The 24,927-nt window shown below is 43.0% G+C and overlaps 1 protein-coding gene across 1 annotated transcript; it reads right to left on the bottom strand.

Moving 5' to 3' along the window:
- Positions 1-6,884: 6,884 nt before the first annotated feature.
- Positions 6,885-7,802, bottom strand: LOC120991466 (olfactory receptor 10A7-like). The gene has a single exon (XM_040420273.1). It carries the CDS (start codon positions 7,800-7,802, stop codon positions 6,885-6,887), a length of 918 nt encoding a protein of 305 aa, XP_040276207.1.
- Positions 7,803-24,927: the final 17,125 nt, after the last annotated feature.

Below are 24,927 nucleotides of genomic sequence, written 5' to 3'. Positions count from 1 at the left end.
CAACGGCGGGAGGGGGGGAGGTAAGAGACAGGAGGTGCAGGCAAGGGCCAGGGGGGCACAGGCAGTGTGCACATACCTGAAAAGCCTAGTGATGTGCGCTGCTCCTTTTGCCTGCCGCTCTGTTTCTCCCGCCTGTCGCTCCCTCCTTCTTTAGGTGAGGAACTTGGTGGGCGCGCTTAATTAGCATAGCGCGCTGCGCCTGCCAGCTTGTACTTTTCTCTAGCTGGTGGCGCGGTGCACTTTGCAGGCACTGACTGGCCCAGCCTGAAACTAAGACTGTATGTTAAGTTGTTTGAGACACTGCTCCTGGGCGGCCGGGCCCCTTGTCAGCCCAGGCTCTGAAGCAGCCGCTTCCCCTGCTTCCCTGATAGTTACGCCACTGCTTGGGGGTCTGATTGGTGGTCTGAGCTTAAATCTGATGAAAAAAAAATGTTTTCTTATTTTCCTATACGCTGCCTTGAAAAAGGATTCATCTCCCTTGAACTTTTCCACATTTTTTCAGGTTACACCCACACACTTTTTTATTATGTGTGGAGTGCATTTGTATTCAGCCCCATTGTAGCACAACCTTTTGCTGCAATTACAGGTAAGTATTTTGGGGTATGTCTCTTCCAACTTGGCTCATCTAGAGGCTGACATTTTTGCTCATTCTTCTTTGCAAAATAGCTCAAGCTCAGACAGATTGGATGGAAAGCATCCGTGAACAGCAATTTTTAAGTCTTGCCACAAGTTCTCAATGAGATGTGAGTCTGGACTTTGTCTGGGCCATTCCAACACATGAATATGCTTTGATCTAAACCTGGTAGTTCTGGCTGTATGTTTAGGGTCGTCCTGCTGGAAGGTGACCCTCTGCTCCAGTCTCAAGTCTTTTGCAGCCTCTAACAGATTTTCCTCCAAGGTTGCCCTATATTTAGTCAAAAAATGGAGGGGCACTCAAATATCTGGGTATAATGGGCAGCAATAGGATTTATTTATACACGTAAAATATAAAAAAATAAAATGTCAAATATCACATAAACATCATACAAAACAATATATAAAAACAAATCAAAGCATAAAAATGACCCTCCCAGTCCAATATGGGGTAGACAGTCAGATGACCACTATAGGGTGCCCTATTGAGATGGATAGCGTTGGTACCGTAGGTCACAATCTGCAAATGGTAAAGTCTATACTGAAATTGTACATTCCATATAGGCTGAATAGATAGTAGTACGTTACCGCTCCCTGGCCGGTGTTCAGCTTCTTACTCAGCCGTCCGGACCTAACACGCCATCCCGTGTGGTCTCGCGGTCTGACAGTGGTGTCCCACGTGACTCAGCGGCGTCTCACGTGATCAAGTGATAACCAAGTGACCGGCATACAGGAAGATGCATTCCAATGGAGGAATGATGCGTTCCACCGTGCGCTTCAGTGGGAACTTCCGTAATAGGAAGTGAAGTAGTAGACGATGCGTTCCACCATGCGCTTCAATGGGGAACTTCCGCGGTATGTTGCACTTGAATTAAGACTAGAAGAGCTCTTTTGGACGTCCGTTCGTGATGGAGAACAATTGGATCGCTGTTATATCTTACAGCTTAAGTCTCCAGTTAGTATAAATGCTTGCTAGGACACTTCCGCCATACGCGTTTCTGACCAGCTTCCCTGACCCTGCTGAAGAAAAGCATCCCCACAGCATAATGCTGCTACCACCATGTTTCACAGTGTGGATGGTGTGTTCAGGGTGATGTGCAGTTTTAGTTTTCCACCACAAATAATGTTTTTGCATTTATACCAAAAAGTTCCACTTTGGTCTCATCTGACCAGAGCATATTCTTCCACATGTTTGCTCTGTCCCCTACATGGCTTGTGACAAACTGAAAACAGGACTTCTTATGGCTTGCTTTCAAAAATGGATTTCTTCTTGCCACTCTTCCATAAAGGCTAGATTTGGGGAGCACGCGACTAATAGTTTTCCTGTGGACAGACTCTCCCACCTCAGCTGTGGATCTCTGCAGCTCCTCCAGAGTGACCATAGGTCTCTTGGCTGCTTCTCTAATTAGTGCTCTCCTTGCTTTGGCTGTCAATTTTTGGATGATATATTGCAACTTGTCACTTTTATTGCCAATACATGCTTAAAATACCTATTAGACTGCAGCCACTAACTTCTTTTTGGGCACTACACTGCTATGTGAATCCAACTTCGCTGACAAGCACTGACATGAGTCCCTATTTGACAGCTGACACATGAGTGTGCCTCAAGCAGCCCAGCGCCTAATATTACTATTCCCTCTAGTATGCTGATGATAGCCTTGTGATCTATGCTGTTACACAGTTAATATTTACTTGAATGTAGATGGAAATTTATATAGTTTATTATTTTGTACAATTTTCTATGGATATTTCTATTGTTAGTTATATGCTGCCATCTAGTGGCCTCTTTTTGTAATGCACTTGTTTTTCATGTTCCCTTCCCTGAGATCTATGACTTATTTCCTTTTCAATGCTCCACCCTTCTTCTGGAGTACAGCACTTCCTGTATCATGGATGCAGCTAACAGACCACATGTAACAGGAACACATGTATTCTTCATGGTACGCTAAAGAAAGTATAATCTTTTGACTGCATAATACTGAGATCCATTCATTCTGCTGTATCCTGTTGTCTGATGTACAGAATAAAGCAACTTTGTAGATGAACATGGTATTGGTGAGTTCAGCTATATGATGAGGATTGTCCGCAGTGATTATATCTGCTTATACAGGCTAGGCATAGAGGGCATACAAGGGATAGATTGCTATCACAACAATCAGAGTCAGAATATGATCTGTTAAAACATCTTGCATGTTTATCATACATATTATACAGGTTGGTGCACAGAAAAGTAGCCCTCCTCTGCTATCTCTAAATCAAACTGCCTACTAGTAAATCTGTCTTAGTTTTCCACAACAACCAATTAGAGCTCAGCTTTAAAAAAAAAATTCAGAGCCCTGTAGGAACTAAAAGCTTTGCTCTGATTGGTTGCTATGGGCAACTAAGACTGATTTATTCGTTTTATAAAAGTGGCCTATTATGTCAGAAAGATGGTTGTCACAGTGCGGTTCACCGTGACATGGATTTCCATGAAGGCTGGCTGCACGCCTTTTGCGTACTGGCTGCAGTGTTCCGTGCAGGCTGGTTGCTTTTGGCTGTGTGCTGGCTGTGGTATCTTGTGTGTTTCTGGCAGACTTCAAACTGGAAAAAGCCTCTTCCGCCCGCTCATCCCAGCGAACCGTCACTGATTTTCCTCCATTCAAGAGCTCTGTCAAGGGCACGGCTATAGTGGCAAAGTGGGGAACAAATCTCATGTAATAGCCTATCATTCCTAGAAACAACTTTACTTGTTTAGTGGTGACAGGTCGGGGCCAATTTCTTATCGCCTCTATTTTGTTTACTTGGGGTTTGATCACTCCGCGCCCAATGATATACTCCAGGTATTTTGTCTCCTCTAACCCTATCGCGCATTTTTTTTGGGTTAGCGGTTAGTCCAGATTTTTGAAGGGAGTCTACTACAGCCTGCACTTTGGGCAGGTGACTTTCCCAGTCGGTACTGTGGATGACAATATCGTCCAGGTAAGCCGAAGCGTACCAACAATGTGGTCGCAGCACAATGTCCATTAGCCTTTGGAAAGTGGCGGGGGCGCCATGCAGACCAAAGGGTAACACCTTATACTGGTACAGCCCCTTCGGTGTGATGAAGGCCATTTTCTCTTTGGCAGCCTCCATTAAGGGTACCTGCCAGTACCCTTTGGTAAGGTCCAAAACAGAAAAATACTGTCCTTGTCCTAAACTCTCAATCAGCTCGTCTACCTGGGGCATGTGATACGCGTCGAACTTAGATACCTTGTTTAATTTTCGAAAATCATTACAAAGCCAAAAGCGTCCCGTCCGGTTTAGGTATCAGTACTATAGGGCTGGCCCACTCACTTCTAGGCTCCTCGACGACGTCTAGTTGCAGCATTAATTGTACTTCCTCAGAGATGGCCTGTTGCCGAGCCTCGGGTACCCGGTATGATTTCAACCGGATTTTGGCCTGAGGCTCAGTGACAATGTCATGCTGGATTATGGAAGTGCGTCCAGGGAGGTCTGAGAACACATCCGTGTTCCTGCTGATGAACTCCCTGGCCTCCTGAGTCTGTTTAGAGGAGAAGATGTCAGCAATCTTCACTGTGGCAACTGCTTCCCTTACATCAGACTTAGGGGCCGGAACCTCTCCCCCCTAGAAAACTCGGCCGCGGGCTATCATCAGTACTGGTCTCCCCATCCATCCACAGTTTGAGTAAATTTACATGGTACACCTGCTCCGGCTTCTGCCGCCCTGGCTGTTGTACCTTGTAGTTTACTTCTCCAATCTTTTCGAGTACCTCGTAGGGTCCCTGCCACCTAACCAGTAACTTACTGTCCACTGTCGGTACCAGAACCAAAACCCAAACCCGATCTCTCGAGTTAATGATCCAGACCCGAGCCTGCCGATTATATACCCAACTTTGAGCTCGCTGAACTGCCTCTGTATGTTCCTTTACCAGCGGCAACACGGTTTCCATACGTAACTGCATCTGGGTGACGTATTCAACAACACTTTTATATCGTGTGGGTTGTTGCTCCAACGCCTCTTTGGCTATGTCCAACAGACCATGTAGATGTCCGCCATTAGAGATGGCCTCGCGGTTCGCCCGGCGGTCATTTTGCGGTGAACTTTGCTCGTTCGCTGTTCGCCGAACTGGCGAACATATGGCGATATTCGCGCCCACCATATTCTTTTACATTCTGAAGAACTTTGACCCATGACACATCCATCAGGTGGTACAGTACAGCCAATTGAGACATTTCAGCACATGGACATACCCCCTACCTTATAAATAAACCTGATCTGGGCGCCATTTTACATTCAGTCTTTTGCCAGTGCTGGGAGAGGTTGCTGTGTGGAGCAGGGACAGACTGTTAGGGACACAAAACGCTAGCTAATAGGGACACAAAAGTCCTTTTAAGGACTGGTATAGGTGTGCTATCGATAGGTGTGACATACTGAGGGGTGTAATATACTTATAATATACTTTCTAACATAGAATGCCAATGGAACTGGTTCTCTTGTATTTATTGATGATGTGACTGCTGACAAAAGCAGCAGGATGAATTCTGAAGTGTTTCGGGCAATATTATCTGATCATATTCAGCCATATTCTCTTGTATTTATTGATGATGTGACTGCTGACAAAAGCAGCAGGATGAATTCTGAAGTGTTTCGGGAAATATTATCTGCTCATATTCAGCCAAATGCTTCAGAACTCATTGGACGGCGCTTCACAGTGCAGATGGACAATGACCCAAAGCATACTGCAAAAGCAACCAAAGAGTTTTTTAAGGGAAAGAAGTGGAATGTTATGCAATGGCCAAGTCAATCACCTGACCTGAATCCGATTGAGCATGCATTTCCCTTGCTGAAGACAAAACTGAAGGGAAAATGCCCCAAGAACAAGCAGGAACTGAAGACAGTTGCAGTAGAGGCCTGGCAAAGCATCACCAGGGATGAAACCCAGCGTCTGGTGATGTCTATGCGTTCCATACTTCAGACTGTAATTGACTGCAAAGGATTTGCAACCAAGTATTAAAAAGTGAAAGTTTGATTTATGATTTTTAGGTCCCATTACTTTTGGTCCCTCAAAAAGTGGGAGGCACATATGTAAACTGTTGTAATTCCTACACCGTTCACCTGATTTGGATGTAAATACCCTCAAATTAAAGCTGACAGTCTGCAGTTAAAGCACATCTTGTTCATTTCATTTCAAATCCATTGTGGTGGTGTATAGAGCCAAAAATGTTAGAATTGTGTCGATGTCCCAATATTTATGGACCTGACTGTATCTACTGTTGCAAGCTGTGACAGTTACAGGAAGAGAGTTGCAGGAGAAAGGACGAGCCCCTGAAAAAAACACACCCCAGAAGCTACCAGCCATTAGAGAACATAGCATAGCATTTGGAGCAATGAATGTGGGAGCTCTGAATCCATGTGAGGTACAGGAAAGAGATTGTCATGTACTACAGCATGTCTGATTTTCATTTTTTACATGAATTATGGCATAACCCCTTTAAATATGAATTGACATGTTTTGAAAGTTGGTGCGCATTTATCCAATAAAAATATTACTTTAAATATAATGTTTTTACAAAATCACCTCAACATGTATTAGGTCAATTTCAGACCAACATGTTCAGACCGAAACACATACTTCCTGTGGGAGAAATATTTCCTGGAATACATGCTGCTCATCTGAAGTGAATTATCAGCATCATAATGATTTATGATGCTGTGAATTCCCATCTTACTGCAGGTCTACTGAACTGCAGTCATGTCAATATGTGACTACAGTTCTGCAGACTCATGACCAGGAAGGAATTCACAACATCATAAATCAATCCATAATCAGACTTCAGACTAGCAGTAAATAACATAAATTTGGATACTAATAACTAATAGACAGAGGCATTTAATTGCTAAATCGCCATAACCAATATCAAGTAAACACAAACCTCCGTATAGAAATAGTAAGATGTCTTCATTCAATATGACAGAAATATAACAAATAAACAATGAAAAATAGCAGCAAATGGAAACCGCCCCAAAGAGAGGACAAAAAGGGAGCCGCAGAGTCAGCAGACCACACCAGCAGCAGCAAAAAAACTAAAGAAAGAAATAACAGAGCATACGCCTACCGCTACCAGCACATTAAGTATATCAAGGTAAAAAAAAAACTTGGAATATAAATGCTGCAAAAGCAGAAGCAAGCATAAAACAACAGAAAATTGTGGCACGTCGACCCAACACGGAGCATGTTTCCTGGATTGAACACGCTTGTCTGAAACTGATCTCATAGTTTCATCAACCTACACATAGCATTCTTAATTACCGAATTCCTCAAACTATAAATTACTGGGTTAAGCATAGGGATGAAGACAGCATAAAGCAGAGATATTAATTTTGCCCCTCCGTATGATTCAATGGATTTTGTCTTCAGATAGGTTATAGTAGCTGTTCCGTAGAATAAAGTCACAGATGTAAGGTGAGACCCACATGTAGAAAACACTTTTTTCCTCCCAATAGAGGAAGGAATTTTTAATATACTGTTAATAATACACACATAGGAGACAAAAATTAACAGAAATGGAAAAGGTATAACCAGAGAGCTATATACCAAAATAGCAATCTCATTAGCAAAGGTGTCAGCACAGGCCAACTTTACCACCGGCAGTATGTCACAAAAGAAATGGTCAATGATATTTGAAGAACAAAAAGGCAAACTAAAAACATAAGAAATCTGAATCAAAGATAAAAAGATCCCAGATAGCCAAGACCCCAAAGAAAGTTCTGAACACTTAGATTTAGTCATTATGGTCATGTAGTGAAGTGGATGACAAATAGCCACAAATCGATCATACGCCATGAATGCAAGAAGGAAGCACTCAGTTGTGCCAAGGAAACAGAAGAAGTAAAGCTGAACTGCACATCCTATGAATGAGATGCTTTTATCCACATGTAAAAAGTCTCTAAGCATTCGAGGCACTGTCACCGAAATATAGAAGATTTCAATAATGGACAAATTGCGGAGAAAAAGATACATTGGGGCATGGAGCTGTGATTCTCTGGTCACAGTCAGAATTATTATTATGTTCCCCATTAAGGTAAAAAAATAAATTATTAGAAAGATTGCAAAAAGGAAAGGTTGGCGGTTTGCAGAAAATCCCAAGAGAATAAATTCACTCAACTGTGTCTCATTTCTTTTGGTCATTACTGACACTCTTTTATAAAGATGCAAGAATGTAAGGTTTAATAATTGCCCAGTGTTATTACTAAACTTGTTCTTTTCTTAGAAGTAAGTCTTAACCAACCTCTGAGCTGTACAGAGCCAAAACAGACACCCTTAAGGTACAGTACTTCTGTATGTCTGCAATATATTGCTGTACTGAGGTGCCATTCGTTTTTATGGTTCCGCCACACTGATAAGAAGTTGCCCAAATATGTTGAGGTCACTGCTTAGCGTCAAGACAGCAGTCTAAGGTGGCAATGTTCTTGCTCCTCTTGAATACAAGTACTTGTTGAAAATATACAGATGTAGCAGTCCTAAACTTGAGCGTAAGGATAACAAAAGGCAGAAAAGTCAAAAAAGCAACTGAAAGAAAAAAAAAAAAAAGTCAGCCAAAAGTTCCTTGCCATTTTTTACCTAACACATTAAGAATCAAGCATTTCTTCTTTTAAGCATTAGATTACACATGAATTTTCTGGTTTCTGCATCAGCACATTCTTAAAGCCGTAACTTTTTTATTTTTCCATTGATGTATCTTATTACTTTGAGTTTTTTTCAGTGCACTATTTTGTGGTACATATACTGTAACTTGTTAATTTTTTTATATTAATTTTAAATCTGTTTTTCACTGTCTGACAACTAGCATTTTACTTTTATTCTATGGGTCAGTATGATAAAAAAGAAAACTATTGATATTATGTTTTACTACTTATGCATACAGTTGTGTTCAAAATTATTCAACCTAAGAAGACAGGTTGGCATTAGCAGGAGGTGCTTCAAACCCACATGCAGTTGTGCATATATATAGGGGAGCAGATCCTGCATTTGTGGCCCGTTGCTAATGGCAATCCCCAGCAAAATGCATACAATGGAGGATGCCCGCAGCGAACCACAAGTACCACAATAGACATCCTACACAAGGTAACAAGTGCGGATGTAATATAACAATATAACAAAACAATAACGAACACAGGTGCACTCTGCAGTAATACTAAATCCTCAAACTGATTTTAAAATTGAGAGATTAGTCAACATGTCCCACGGTGTAGAACATGTCTTAAGCCCGGACACCGCGACAAGGTTTCTCAAGTAGCCCGGGACCCTACACTCTCCAACCTGAGCCATATGGGCAATACCAGGAGCCAGTGGGCAAATTACAGGAGCATTGGGCCGACTCACAAACAACTCACCAGTTACCTCCAGCATGTGGCCATGCCTGCAATGGGAGGAGGGAGGAGTCTGTGAGTCCCACTCAAGACTTGCTGATATGTCCCAGGCCTCACAGGTGCACCTTAATGTGACCTGTAGATGGAAAACAGGCACATTTAAATAGGAGTTTATACACCTCCAGAAATCTATATATACAAACTAAGAAGACAGGTTGGCATTAGCAGGAGGTGCTTCAAACCCACATGCAGTTGTGCATATATATAGGGGAGCAGATCCTGCATTTGTGGCCCGTTGCTAATGGCAATCCCCAGCAAAATGCATACAATGGAGGATGCCCGCAGCGAACCACAAGTACCACAATAGACATCCTACACAAGGTAACAAGTGCGGATGTAATATAACAATATAACAAAACAATAACGAACACAGGTGCACTCTGCAGTAATACTAAATCCTCAAACTGATTTTAAAATTGAGAGATTAGTCAACATGTCCCACGGTGTAGAACATGTCTTAAGCCCGGACACCGCGACAAGGTTTCTCAAGTAGCCCGGGACCCTACACTCTCCAACCTGAGCCATATGGGCAATACCAGGAGCCAGTGGGCAAATTACAGGAGCATTGGGCCGACTCACAAACAACTCACCAGTTACCTCCAGCATGTGGCCATGCCTGCAATGGGAGGAGGGAGGAGTCTGTGAGTCCCACTCAAGACTTGCTGATATGTCCCAGGCCTCACAGGTGCACCTTAATGTGACCTGTAGATGGAAAACAGGCACATTTAAATAGGAGTTTATACACCTCCAGAAATCTATATATACAAACTAAGAAGACAGGTTGGCATTAGCAGGAGGTGCTTCAAACCCACATGCAGTTGTGCATATATATAGGGGAGCAGATCCTGCATTTGTGGCCCGTTGCTAATGGCAATCCCCAGCAAAATGCATACAATGGAGGATGCCCGCAGCGAACCACAAGTACCACAATAGACATCCTACACAAGGTAACAAGTGCGGATGTAATATAACAATATAACAAAACAATAACGAACACAGGTGCACTCTGCAGTAATACTAAATCCTCAAACTGATTTTAAAATTGAGAGATTAGTCAACATGTCCCACGGTGTAGAACATGTCTTAAGCCCGGACACCGCGACAAGGTTTCTCAAGTAGCCCGGGACCCTACACTCTCCAACCTGAGCCATATGGGCAATACCAGGAGCCAGTGGGCAAATTACAGGAGCATTGGGCCGACTCACAAACAACTCACCAGTTACCTCCAGCATGTGGCCATGCCTGCAATGGGAGGAGGGAGGAGTCTGTGAGTCCCACTCAAGACTTGCTGATATGTCCCAGGCCTCACAGGTGCACCTTAATGTGACCTGTAGATGGAAAACAGGCACATTTAAATAGGAGTTTATACACCTCCAGAAATCTATATATACAAACTAAGAAGACAGGTTGGCATTAGCAGGAGGTGCTTCAAACCCACATGCAGTTGTGCATATATATAGGGGAGCAGATCCTGCATTTGTGGCCCGTTGCTAATGGCAATCCCCAGCAAAATGCATACAATGGAGGATGCCCGCAGCGAACCACAAGTACCACAATAGACATCCTACACAAGGTAACAAGTGCGGATGTAATATAACAATATAACAAAACAATAACGAACACAGGTGCACTCTGCAGTAATACTAAATCCTCAAACTGATTTTAAAATTGAGAGATTAGTCAACATGTCCCACGGTGTAGAACATGTCTTAAGCCCGGACACCGCGACAAGGTTTCTCAAGTAGCCCGGGACCCTACACTCTCCAACCTGAGCCATATGGGCAATACCAGGAGCCAGTGGGCAAATTACAGGATGCATACAATGGAGGATGCCCGCAGCGAACCCGGGCTACTTGAGAAACCTTGTCGCGGTGTCCGGGCTTAAGACATGTTCTACACCGTGGGACATGTTGACTAATCTCTCAATTTTAAAATCAGTTTGAGGATTTAGTATTACTGCAGAGTGCACCTGTGTTCGTTATTGTTTTGTTATATTGTTATATTACATCCGCACTTGTTACCTTGTGTAGGATGTCTATTGTGGTAATTGTGGTTCGCTGCGGGCATCCTCCATTGTATGCATTTTGCTGGGGATTGCCATTAGCAACGGGCCACAAATGCAGGATCTGCTCCCCTATATATATGCACAACTGCATGTGGGTTTGAAGCACCTCCTGCTAATGCCAACCTGTCTTCTTAGTTTGTATATATAGATTTCTGGAGGTGTATAAACTCCTATTTAAATGTGCCTGTTTTCCATCTACAGGTCACATTAAGGTGCACCTGTGAGGCCTGGGACATATCAGCAAGTCTTGAGTGGGACTCACAGACTCCTCCCTCCTCCCATTGCAGGCATGGCCACATGCTGGAGGTAACTGGTGAGTTGTTTGTGAGTCGGCCCAATGCTCCTGTAATTTGCCCACTGGCTCCTGGTATTGCCCATATGGCTCAGGTTGGAGAGTGTAGGGTCCCGGGCTACTTGAGAAACCTTGTCGCGGTGTCCGGGCTTAAGACATGTTCTACACCGTGGGACATGTTGACTAATCTCTCAATTTTAAAATCAGTTTGAGGATTTAGTATTACTGCAGAGTGCACCTGTGTTCGTTATTGTTTTGTCAAAATTATTCAACCTCCAATGCTGTAAAGGGTTTTAGGGAATTTAGTGTACATTTGTAATTGTGTTAAGAATGAAATCTTACAAGGACTTTTTAAAGAACCAAATGCAACTAAAATGACATCAATTGTTTTTGTAATACAGTATTAAATGTTTTTTTTTTTGTGATTTCTTCATTGACACAATTATTCAACCCCTTAAAGACTACCACTCTTAAGAACAGAGGTTCATTCAAGTGTTTTCGATCAGGTATTGAAAACACCTGTGGATGTCAAGGAGCAGCAATCAAGCATAAAAAGCACCAATTAGGCAGATTTAAAAGGACTGTGATACTCAGCTCCTTCTAGACATTTACTGGTGTGTTTACAAACATGGTGAAGTCAAGAGAATGGTCCAGGAAGACAAGAGAAGAGGTGATTTCTCTTCACAGGAAGGGCAATGGCTATAAGAATATTGCAAAGATGTTAAACATACCAAGAGACACCATAGGAAGCATCATTCGCAAATTCAAGGCAAAGGGCACTGTTGAAACGCTACCTGGTCGTGGCAGAAAGAAGATGCTGACTTCGACTGCTGTGCGCTACCTGAAGCGCAAAGTGGAGAAAAGTCCCCGTGTGACTGCTGAGGAACTGAAAAAAGATTTGTCAGATGTGGGTACTGAAGTTTCAGCTCAGACAATAAGGCGCACACTGCGTAATGAAGGCCTCCATGCCAGAACTCCCAGGCGCACCCCCTTGCTGTCTCCAAAGAATAAGAAGAGTCGACTGCAGTATGCCAAAAGTCATGTGGACAAACCACAAAAGTTTTGGGATAGTGTTCTGTGGACTGATGAAACAAAATTAGAACTGTTTGGGCCCATGGATCTACGCTATGTTTGGAGGAGGAAGAACAAGGCCTATGAAGAAAAGAACACCTTGCCTACTGTGAAGCATGGTGGGGGGTCAATCATGCTTTGGGGCTGTTTTGCTTCTACAGGTACAGGGAAGCTTCAGCGTGTGCAAGGTACCATGAATTCTCTTCAGTACCAGGAGATATTGGATGAAAATGTGATGCAGTCCGTCACAAACCTGAGGCTTGGGAGACGTTGGACCTTTCAACAGGACAATGATCCCAAGCATACCTCCAAGTCCACTAGAGCATGGTTGCAGATTAAAGGCTGGAACATTTTGAAGTGGCCATCGCAGTCACCAGACTTAAATCCGATTGAGAACCTCTGGTGGGACTTAAAGAAAGCAGTTGCAGCGCGCAAGCCTAAGAATGTGACTGAACTGGAGGCTTTTGCCCATGAAGAATGGGCAAAGATACCCATAGATCGCTGCAAGACACTTGTGTCAAGCTATGCTTCACGTTTAAAAGCTGTTATAACTGGAAAAGGATGTTGTACTAAGTACTAAGATTGAAGTTCACTTTGGGGTTGAATAAAACTGATAATGATGTGAGCACAGAAAATACATTTGTGGTTATTTCATTATAAATGTTATGTTATATTTGTCTGACTTACAAGTGCCTCTTTGATTTAATTGTAAACAAGATGACTGAAATGATCAAAATCAATGTCAAACTGGCCAAAACACTCAATTTCAGTGGGGGTTGAATAATTTTGAACACAACTGTATCTTGTCGTACAATCGCAAAATTGACTTTGCTTGTAAATCTAGACTAATGATCTTATCAACTTGATTTTCAGCAACATTTCCCAATTGTAGGCCTTTTCAGTATCGATGATGAGCAGGGAAAGGTGGCCACTACTCCAATCGGCATCCCTCAACCAAATTTATTTAAGACCTTCAGCACCTTCCTGAGATTAGTAACATTGGATTGGTTCTGAGTAAATCCTATATGGTAAATCAGAGAGGCAAAATCTCAAACAACCTATTTGCCATTTGTTTTGATATAAATAGGTTAACCAGGGAAACCATCCGACCTAGGAGCCTTGGCTGCACGCTGAGAAGATAAGTTTTGAACCACCATGCTGTTATTAGAGCATTATGAGATGCCAGCTGCTCTTGGGTAACTTTGGATAAAATAGCCCATTAAAAGAGCATCAAATAAGCTATTAATTTTCATAAGGTCCTTTCTCAAAAGAGCCATCTAACTTTCTAATCTAGTGAATATCAGTAACAGGTCGCTTGCCCTTCACCAAATAGGCCAACAACCTACTCAATTTATTTCTGAATCTGGGATAATCTAACTCCATTTGCAAACACAAAAAACCCTCTCTCTGATAAACCCATACTGTGTACTCCCTAGATCCACTTTTCCTTTATTTGTGGAGACTGAGACAAGAAAAAGTTTGTATACTGCAAACAGACCTCTTGGCTAGCCTTTTCATACTGTTTCCTGTTGCTTTTTTGAAAGATTGGACATGTATCATTATTGCCCACTCAGGGCCACATTAGCTGTTTCCCAAAACAATAAAGTTTCTTAAGTATATTCTTTAGGAGTATGAACATACTTCATTCCCCAACCTTTCAGCAGAAGTTCTCATTCCTTGTCAGAAAATATGGTAATCTCCAGATGTAATTGTTTCCTTTAGGGTATACTTATAACACATTAAGAAATATGGAAGCATAAAGTGACAACCACATTCTCAATCTGTATCTTCATCATCTTTGGGATTAATAGCTGGGATAAGAAAAAAAATATTGTTTCTTGACTATGAGTCATCTCGGTGCACATAATGCACATATTCCCTTACACTGAAGTTATTTTTAATCTCAGCTATCAGGCAATCCAGTGGTCTCCCCAATTCCCAAGAGTCTTTTGATCAGATCTATGTGTCCAAGTATTTCCAGACAATTTTTTTTAGCATAGATATACCCAATTAAATTGCCTCCAAACAATTGATGAAAATTAGAATCTGCCAAAATTGTCACACTTATGGAATCATAAAACATCTGATGCTCTGCATATACATTCTAAGGGCTAATATCACTGAAAGATGTAGTGGAGCAATCTGCCTTTGCTATCTTTATCAATGGACATAATTTTATGGGAAAAGCTTTTGTGCAGTAACAGCAACAGTCCCACTCTTCTATCCACTGCTGGAGAAATATACATTACTCCATCCTACTGCCACCATCTTGCTTGTTAGATCTTTCAAAAAATCTGGTGTGCCGTGATGTATGACAAGATGATGTCATCACGGGCCAGGCAAGATGGCGGTGACTGTCCCTTTGTGAGCAAATGGATGAGATAATTTTTTATTTTTATTTATTTGCCACTGTGTTTACTGCTCAGCTATGAACATCTGAGAGGTACAAAGACAGGGAGCGGTGCAATCACTATACCCTGTCATTGCAACCGCTACTTACAAAAAAATGCGCTTCATGACAAAATAATTTGTCACAAGGTGAATTTTTTTGTAAAATTTGGTGAAGCAGCCAAATCAAATTTTCCAATACTTTGCTTATCTCTACTGAATATCTTTTGGGAAACTAACAAAGCATAGCTCGCTCCTATGCAACCTATTCTCCAGATCTTTAATGTGCTTATGAAATTTTGCCATAGCAATTATAAGGTATTTAGTGAAAGAATAGTTATCAGCTCAATAAACTTTTGACCATTTTGCACCAATTCTTTTGCATAGTAATTAGATTAGAGATGAGCGAATTTCTTGGAATTCATGTCCAATTCACTGAATTTTTAAAAAATTCTATTCAGGTCTTAATCGATTCTACATAAATCAGAGAGTGAGAGAGACCAACATGTAACACTCCTGTAGAAATGCTCCAATAAGAAAAGGAAGCCAATGCTCTTCTGTAAAATAAAAGTGCTAATCAGGCATCCTTCCAAAAAGAAAAAAAAAAACTTATGGGGTCATTTATGAATAGAGGTACGCCAAGGAGGTGTGGTGTGGGGGGGAGTTTACAAGTGGGCCAGCCCATCTCATTTATCATTTTCTGCGCCTGTTTTAGGCATAGAAAATGATCTAAATCTATGCCAGCAAAGGAGTTGGAGTAGATTTAGGCAGGCAGTGGATGCACCTAAGTTATGTAAAGGCCAGCACCTCGACATAACTTAGGCACATCAAGCGCCAGGGCAGGGTTATTAAGACCAGCGTTGGTCTTAATAAATTACACCATTAGTGTTTCACACCAGCAGATAGTTCTACTTCACACAATAACCTTTTATCAGAGATGAGAAAATCAGCTTAGCTAGTACTTTTTGTCATGTTCCTCCTTGCACATCTTTAGGTTTCTGGGAAAGAAATTCAAATAAACTTTACTTCCAAAAAGAAAAGAAAGTTAAACCTCTCTGATGCTATCCCAAGTAAGATATGCTCATTTTCATTTATATATATTCCTCAATAGAGATGAGTGAACCACTCGAGAGTCGGTTCAGTTCAGGTTCACAGAATAAAAAAAAAATTAGGGTTAGACCCAAATTGATTCGGAACAAACCAAAGTCTGTCCAATTGCCTTGAAAATTTGTATATAAGACCTTCTAGTCTCCTACGATTTTATTTATTTTTAATGAATTTTTTTCCTCCCCCCCAAGCTCTGTAACATAATGACAGCAATAGTAAGTGATGTCAGAGTGACACTGACATACATAGCTGAGGGTAAACGCATGTTTAAAAACACAACACATGTGTTATGCTTTTTTATATTCCAAAAATTATAAAAATTGTCCCGTATTGGGGGACGATGATGTTTAAAACATTTTTTCATGCAACGCAAACAAGTTTTAATTGTGAGAAGAAAAATTGGCATGTTGTGAACAAGCCTAGAAAAATTCTCCCTCTGAGGCTATTTTCACACTAGCGTTTTTTGCGGATCCGTCATGGATCTGCAAAAACGCTTCTGTTACAATAATACAACCGCATGCATCCGTCATGAACGGATCCGGTTGTATTATGTCTTCTATAGCCATGATGGATCTGTCTTGAATAGAGATGAGCAAATTTCTCCAAAATTCGATTTGGCCGGTTCGCCGAATTTTGCTTTGATCCAAATTAATTTGCGAGGAATCGCATTAAAAACTGATATTTCCTGGCTGCATAAAGCCTTTATATGGGTGTAGAACACAGTGCCTTGCAGTAACACGCATAGGGAGTGTGCTGGAGTAGTAATTTACGTAATTACGCTTCCAGATCATTGATAGTGTCCCCCAACCGTGATGTGGCGGTGACAGGCACAAACTTCTGCCTAAAAGAGAGGCTTATTGGATTCATCGTCTCCAGACACTGGAACCCAGAGGACTAAACCGGGACTATGCATTAAATAGCTTTTTATAAAAACTTTTTTGATGATGATAATGATCATATATATATGATTTTTTTTACAGTGGATGTGAAACGAATTAATGAATACATATCGATAAGATGGATGTCCTCTATGAACTATAATGATTCTCACTATGCCACGGACTTTTGTTATTCAAGAAACTCCCCCACTCCTTTACCCCTCCCCTTTTGATTCTCCTTTTGTTTACTGTTTGTTTACTTGGTTGCCATGACTACCTCACACAAGGTCTGAGGTTTGGCGGGTTATTTAAATGGGTGCTGTTTTACTGTTTGTTCCCAGTTTGACAAAGTCAGATTGTATGCCAAAACGGTCACTGGAATGTGACAATAAATCACAGCAAGATTATCTAAACAAGCGAACGCTGGTCTCTTTTCTCCTTATAGAGTGGAAAGGGTGTCATCAGTAAGTTTGTGTTGACGTCACTTATTATTTTGCCCTTCCTCTGATCCGTCAGAACAATAACCCACTAAAAAACGAATCCTGTGTGGAGCATCCGCCTTCACTCGGTCAGCATTTGCTCAATAATCCATCAGTATTGCTAAAGCACAAAATAATAAGGTAATATTGTAAAATCCGGTGTCTCCATGATAAATCTGCAGTGGATAATAATAAAATAATCCTTCAGTGGGGCGAATAGATGCCCTCCTTTCATTTCCATGATGACTGGGAACCCGTGATGATTTCTCCGGACGAAGAGACCCCTGTGGTTTGGTATGCTACAGTTGGAAATCCTGGCTGATCCATGCCTGATTCATCTTGACACATTTTGGACAGGCGAGTTCTCCTTGGGGTAACTATGGCCCCCGCTGCACTAAACACCCGCTCTGATGCCACACTACTGGCCAGGCAGAACAGCTTTTCCAGGGCAAACTCTGCCAGTTGTGGCCACAAATCCATTTTGGCTACCCAGTAGTCCAGTGGATCTTCAATGTGGGGTGGCAGGGGGATGTCCAAGTATTCCACCACCTGCTGGTTCAGGTTCTGCTCTACGTCTAGCTGCTGCTGGTGAGTAGTTTCTTCACTATGCGGGTACTCATCAGCGACTGTAGACTCAGGATGCTGCTCATAGAGCTGGTACTGCTCCTGCCACCCCACCCCTCCCCAGCAGCCATGGCAGTGGAACATGAGCGCAGAGTGCCACCCCCCGGTCACACCTGCGAGGGGATGGACGATGGAGAAGATAGGCAGCAGCCAACTGACTACATAGGATGTCTCTGTAGTAGTTCAGTTTGTCCTCCCTCTCGGTGAATGTGTAAATAAGGCCCCTATTCTGGAACAGTAGCAAGGGTCCAACAAGGTGGAGAGCCAGAAGTCATCCCTCTGCCGAATGGTGACAATTCGGCTGTCACTACGCAAGCAAATGAGCATGCATTGTGCCATTTTTGTAAGTGACTTGAGGGACTCCCTGCCTCCATCTCCACTGCATACTGCCACGGTGTGTCCGGGTCCTCTGTCTCATCTTCCTCAGCGCCCTGAAGCTCCTCTGGCTGCTCCTGCTCCTCCTATCCTGTCAGCTGAGTAGAAAAACCACCCATTTGGCTACATATTGCATGTGCTCCAATGTCCTCCTCCCCCTCCTCTTCCAGTTCAGCCCCCTCAGGGCTCTCCTGTCCCCTGACCAGCCATTGTTACCTGCATCTGTTCCAGGACATGAAGCAGTGGAATTACATTGTTAATTCCATAATCCTGGCAACTTACAATTAATGTGGCCTCCTCAATGGGCCTGAGCAAACGGCAGGTATCACGTATGATCTGCCACTGGCTGACATCGAAGTTACACAGTGGAGTACTCCTATCCTCTTGCATCATCAAGAAATTGTTGATGGCTTTTCTCTGTTCGTATGGTCGGTACAATATATGGAGAGTGGAATTCCAACTGGTGGAAACGTCGCATATCAACCTATGTTGGGGGATGCTGTTCTGCCGCTGCAGTTCAAGGAGGGTGTGTTTTGGATTGTACAAGTGGCTGAAGTGCATGCAGTTTCCTGGCCATTTTTAGGATGTCTTGCAGATGGGTGGAAGACTTCAGGATCCACTTGACAACCAAATTGAACACGTGTGCCATGCAGGGCCCATGGTTCAGCCTTCCTTGATGCAGTGCCGATACCATGTTCTTCCCGTTTTCGGTCATGGTTCCGATTTTCAGTTGTTGCGGAGAAAGCCAGGATTCGATTTCTTGATGCATCACACAGAGCAGTTCCTCCCCTGTGTAACTCCGTTTGCACAGGCAAACAAGGTGCAGAACAGCGTGACACTGCCGAGCCCTGCACATGTGGTATGCTGTAGGGGCACTGTGACTGTTTCCCTACAGTGGAGGCTGAGGACATGGTGGAGGATGAGGAGGCAGAGGCAAACATTGTCGCAGGACCAACGGCATGACAACGTGGAGGCGGAAGCTGCGTGACCTGGCCAAGTTGCTGGTGTGGCTGTGCAGGAACCACATTCACCCAGTGGGCCGTAAAGGACATGTATTGTCCCTGACCATAGTTACAGCTCCACACGTCGGCACTGCCGTGCACTTTGGCAGACACCGACAGGCTCAAGGACTGGCCCACCTTCTTTTCTACATGTGTGTGCAGGGCTGGTACTGCCTTTTTCGCAAAGAAATGACGGCTTGGGACAGTCTACCTCGGCTCGGCACAAACCATCAGTTCTCTGAAAGGTGCAGAGTCCACCATTTGGAAAGGAAGGGACTGCAGCACCAGCAACTTGAACAGGAGCACGTTCAGCTTCTGTGCCATTGGATGCGTGCGCGCATACTGCTGTCTGTTGGCAATCGCTTCGGTGACGGAATGACTGATGAGGAATAGGAGCAGGAGCATCTGGACCAGCAGAAGATGGGATTGACAGACAGCTCCCTTCGACTGAGGTGGTGGAGCCTTGACTGGCTGAAACTGAATGTGTGCCACTGGGTGATGTAGCAGTAGCTGCGGCAGGCTGGACCACCACATCAGAGCCACGGTTCTCCCAGGCCACTTTATGGTGATGCTGCATATGTTGATGCAGGGCAGTGGTGCCAACATTTGCACCCTACGCACGCTTCACCTTCTGCCCACATATTCTACATATGGCCATGTTGACCTCCTCTGGAGGCTTAACAAAAAAACTGCCACACCGCCTAGTACCTAATTTTCCCCCCAACACTACTCACTGTCTGACCGCTACCGCCGCTGCCTCCGTGAGCCCCTGCCCCACTCCTTTCCAGGCAGGTAGGCTGCTGCAAAGTGGGTGTTCTACCCCGTGCCCATTTGGCTCCTGACCGCCCACTGCTGCTACCCTGCTGACTCCCAGCCACGCTAGCGACTTGCTGGCTCACGGGCAAGCTGCCACCCTCTTCTCCTGATGATGACAAAGCACCTTCTTCACCCGGCTCCCAAGTGCGATCAGCTTCATCATCATCGAGTAGTGTCTGCACATCACTGATGTCCTCCTCAACGGTCTCTGGGTCAGGAGCCTGACTGTTCGCAACACAAGCTCCCGCGCCACTCTCCTCATCACTTCTTGCCCGCCTAGCAGATGAAGTGGTGGATGTCTCCTCCAGATCTTGGCTGGGGAGTAGCTGCTGACTGTCCTCTAGTAGCTATTCTTTGCTGAAAAGTGGAGCAGAGTCTACAGCATATAATACTTTTCGCAGTGAGGGAACTGAAAAGGACAGAGGCAGGTTGAGGACAGGTGAGGGCACATGGCCTGCTCCTGGGCCATGCCAACTAAGGGTTGTGTCTGATGAACCCACCGACTGTTGGCTGGGGGTGTCAGATGTCACTTAGGATGACGTGGAAGACCGAGTTAATAAATCAATAACCGCTGGGTTGCTGGTCAATACACGACCGCTAGATGACACCGGGAGCTCAGGCCTTTCGCTGCAACTCCTGCTCCCACGCCTCCTTACTCTGCTGCGACCTCTCCTTGCGCCAGAAACATTCAGGCCTCTGCCACTCCTCTGTGCATGGCCTGGCACTTCTCTGCCTGACATACTTGTAGCTAAAGTAAACAAATTAAACGGAAATTAAAACACCCCTAAAAGCAATGAATATATTTTTCTTGTTGTATTGAAATAGGCCACTAAATTATTTCTGCGCAAATTCAAGCAAACGTGAACTGAGTATATATTTCTCGTATTGTACTGAAATAGGCCACTAAATTATTTCTGTTCAAATAACACCATATGTGAACTCTGTGTATTTTTCTCTTTTTCTCTAGAAATATGACAAGAAACGCTTATAGCGCAAATAACAATAAATGTGAACAGCGTCTATTTTTCTCGTATTGCACTGAACTGACAATAAATGTTTTTAGAGCAAATAACACCAAATCTGAGCAGCATCTATTTTTCTCGTATTGTACTGAAATGACAATAAATGTTTTTAGAGCAATTAACACCATATGTGAACAGCGTCTATTTTTCTTGTATTGTACTGAACTTACAATAAATGCTTTTTGCGCAAATAGCACCAAATGTGAACGGCGTGTATTTTTGTCTTTTTCTCTAAAAATATGACAAGAAACGCTTATAGCGCAAATAACACCAAATGTGAACAGCGTCTATTTTTATTGCATTGTACTGAACTGACAATAAATGCTTTTAGTGCAAATAACACCAAATGTAAACGGAGTCTATTTTTCTCGTATTGTACTATAATAGGGCACTAAACGCTTTCACTATGTATACACTGCGTGCAGAATTATTAGGCAAATTAGTATTTTGACCACATCATCCTCTTTATGCATGTTGTCTTACTCCAAGCTGTATAGGCTCGAAAGCCTACTACCAATTAAGCATATTAGGTGATGTGCATCTCTGTAATGAGAAGGGGTGTGGTCTAATGACATCAACACCCTATATCAGGTGTGCATAATTATTAGGCAACTTCCTTTCCTTTGGCAAAATGGGTCAAAAGAAGGACTTGACAGGCTCAGAAAAGTCAAAAATAGTGAGATATCTTGCAGAGGGATGCAGCACTCTTAAAATTGCAAAGCTTCTGAAGCGTGATCATCGAACAATCAAGCGTTTCATTCAAAATAGTCAACAGGGTCGCAAGAAGCGTGTGGAAAAACCAAGGTGCAAAATAACTGCCCATGAACTGAGAAAAGTCAAGTGTGTAGCTGCCAAGATGCCACTTGCCACCAGTTTGGCCATATTTCAGAGCTGCAACATCACTGAAGTGCCCAAAAGCACAAGGTGTGCAATACTCAGAGACATGGCCAAGGTAAGAAAGGCTGAAAGACGACCACCACTGAACAAGACACACAAGCTGAAACGTCAAGACTGGGCCAAGAAATATCTCAAGACTGATTTTTCTAAGGTTTTATGGACTGATGAAATGAGAGTGAGTCTTGATGGGCCAGATGGATGGGCCCGTGGCTGGATTGGTAAAGGGCAGAGAGCTCCAGTCCGACTCAGAAGCCAGCAAGGTGGAGGTGGAGTACTGGTTTGGGCTGGTATCATCAAAGATGAGCTTGTGGGGCCTTTTCGGGTTGAGGATGGAGTCAAGCTCAACTCCCAGTCCTACTGCCAGTTTCTGGAAGACACCTTCTTCAAGCAGTGGTACAGGAAGAAGTCTGCATCCTTCAAGAAAAACATGATTTTCATGCAGGACAATGCTCCATCACACGCGTCCAAGTACTCCACAGCATGGCTGGCAAGAAAGGGTATAAAAGAAGAAAATCTAATGACATGGCCTCCTTGTTCACCTGATCTGAACCCCATTGAAAACCTGTGGTCCATCATCAAATGTGAGATTTACAAGGAGGGAAAACAGTACACCTCTCTGAACAGTGTCTGGGAGGCTGTGGGGTTGCTGCTGCACGCAATGTTGATGGTGAACAGATCAAAACACTGACAGAATCCATGGATGGCAGGCTTTTGAGTGTCCTTGCAAAGAAAGGTGGCTATATTGGTCACTGATTTGTTTTTGTTTTGTTTTTGAATGTCAGAAATGTATATTTGTGAATGTTGAGATGTTATATTGGTTTCACTGGTAAAAATAAATAATTGAAATGGGTATATATTTGTTTTTTGTTAAGTTGCCTAATAATTATGCACAGTAATAGTCACCTGCACACACAGATATCCCCCTAAAATAGCTAAAACTAAAAACAAACTAAAAACTACTTCCAAAAATATTCAGCTTTGATATTAATGAGTTTTTTGGGTTCATTGAGAACATGGTTGTTGTTCAATAATAAAATTAATCTTCAAAAATACAACTTGCCTAATAATTCTGCACTCCCTGTAGCTTCAAAAGTGAACAGAGTATAGATTTCTCTTTTTCCACAGATATAAGCCACTAAAGGCTTTTCAACATAACACTTGCACCCCTACAACAAATTGCTGGAATGACAGAGCTGTATAATGGCTATTTGGATCCCCAAATAATCTTTCCCTGGACTTGGAAATCGTATTTTTTTCCCAATAATGTTTTCTGTATGACTCTCCCTAGCCCCTGAAACATCTGTCCCTGCACTTAGATGCTGTGGAATGATTCCTCCCTATCCTAAGGGTACTTTCACACTTGAGTTGTTTGATTCCGGCAGGCAGTTCCATAGCCTGAACTGCCTGCCTGATCAGGCAAACTGTATGCAAACGCATGCAATTTTTTCTGACTGATCAGGCATTTTTTAGAGTGATCAGGATCCTGATCAGTCTGAAAAATGCCTGATCAGTCAGAAAGATGCATTGCAATACCAGATCCGTTATTCCGGTGTTATCAGGCAAAATGGATCCGGTATCCGTCAAACGCGGATCCGTCAATGCGGCACTAATACATTCCTATGGAAAAAAAATTGTATTATCTCCATCCTGAAAAGTCAAAAAGACTGAACTGAAGACATCCTGAACAGATTACTAGCCATTCAGAATGCATTAGGATAAAACTGATCAGTTCTTTTCCGGTATAGAGCCCCTAGGACAGAACTCTGTGCCGGAAAAGAAAAACGCTAGTGTGAAAGTACCCTTATCGTGCACTAATAAAAAAGGCTTTTTTTCACAATGAGGTTTTCTTTTACTCTCCCTAGCACCTGCATAAACGTCTGTCCCTAAACAAAGTACGATAGTGAATGGCAGAATCTAAGATGGCCGCCATATTTATAGGGCTGTGACATCACCGGGCTGGCTGGCTGCATGCATGGCATTATGTGTCATACCGCCTTCCCAGAGTTCCTTGCCCCATGTCCCCACACGTGTATTTGCCATTTTAGCCACCATTGTAGCCGCCATGTTAGGAAAAAATGTGATTCCTTACCACGAAGCGCGAGGAAATTGGCATTCGTTCAAAATCTAATTTTTCCTGAAATTCTGAACAAATTCGACTTCATCAGCTTCAATTCGCTCATCTCTAGTCTTGAACACCATTGAAAGTCAATAGGTGATGGATCCTTTTTCTATTGTGCCAGAGAAAACTGATCCATCCCATTGACTTACATTGTGTGCCAGGACGGATCCAGTTGGCTCCACTTCATCAGGTGGACAGCAAAACGCTGCAGGCAGCGTTTTGGTGTCCTCCTCCAGAACGGAATGTTGACTGAAAGGAGGCAAACTGATGCATTCTGGGTCGATTCTGTTCCATTCAGAATGCATTAGGGCAAAACGAATCCATTTTGGACCGCTTTTGAGAGCCCTGAACGGATCTCACAAACGGAAAGCCAAAACGCTAGTGTGAAAGTAGCCTTAATTGGTTGCAGTGCAGTGTGGATTTGGAAAGGGTAAAGATATAGTGGCATAAGGTAACAATAGTAGCAGCAGCAAAGGTGGCAAAGCATAGAATATATAAGGCAGTAGGTTGGCTGCCTATGGGTAGTAGTACTTGAAGAAAATATAGCACTGCACTACCAGAAGTATGATGCAAGCAAAATATAGCTTTATTTTAATTCTTCAATGAAAGTTAGAAACAGTGGAAATGTGACTGTGTTCTGACGTTTCGGTCCTCCTTGGAATTTGGTCCAGTCTCTAATGGAAAATAAATATAATACAATGCAATAAGGATACATGATAATCTAGTGTAATAAGATATATGGAATATACT

This window comes from Bufo bufo, chromosome 2 (genome assembly GCF_905171765.1).
Source record: "Bufo bufo chromosome 2, aBufBuf1.1, whole genome shotgun sequence".
Lineage (NCBI taxonomy): Eukaryota > Metazoa > Chordata > Amphibia > Anura > Bufonidae > Bufo > Bufo bufo.
This window is presented reverse-complemented; position numbering and strand designations above follow the sequence as displayed.

Bases quoted from the DNA above. Each gene is read 5' to 3' on its own strand.
- LOC120991466 (XM_040420273.1), bottom strand. From the start codon at position 7,802: ATGACCAAAAGAAATGAGACACAGTTGAGTGAATTTATTCTCTTGGGA.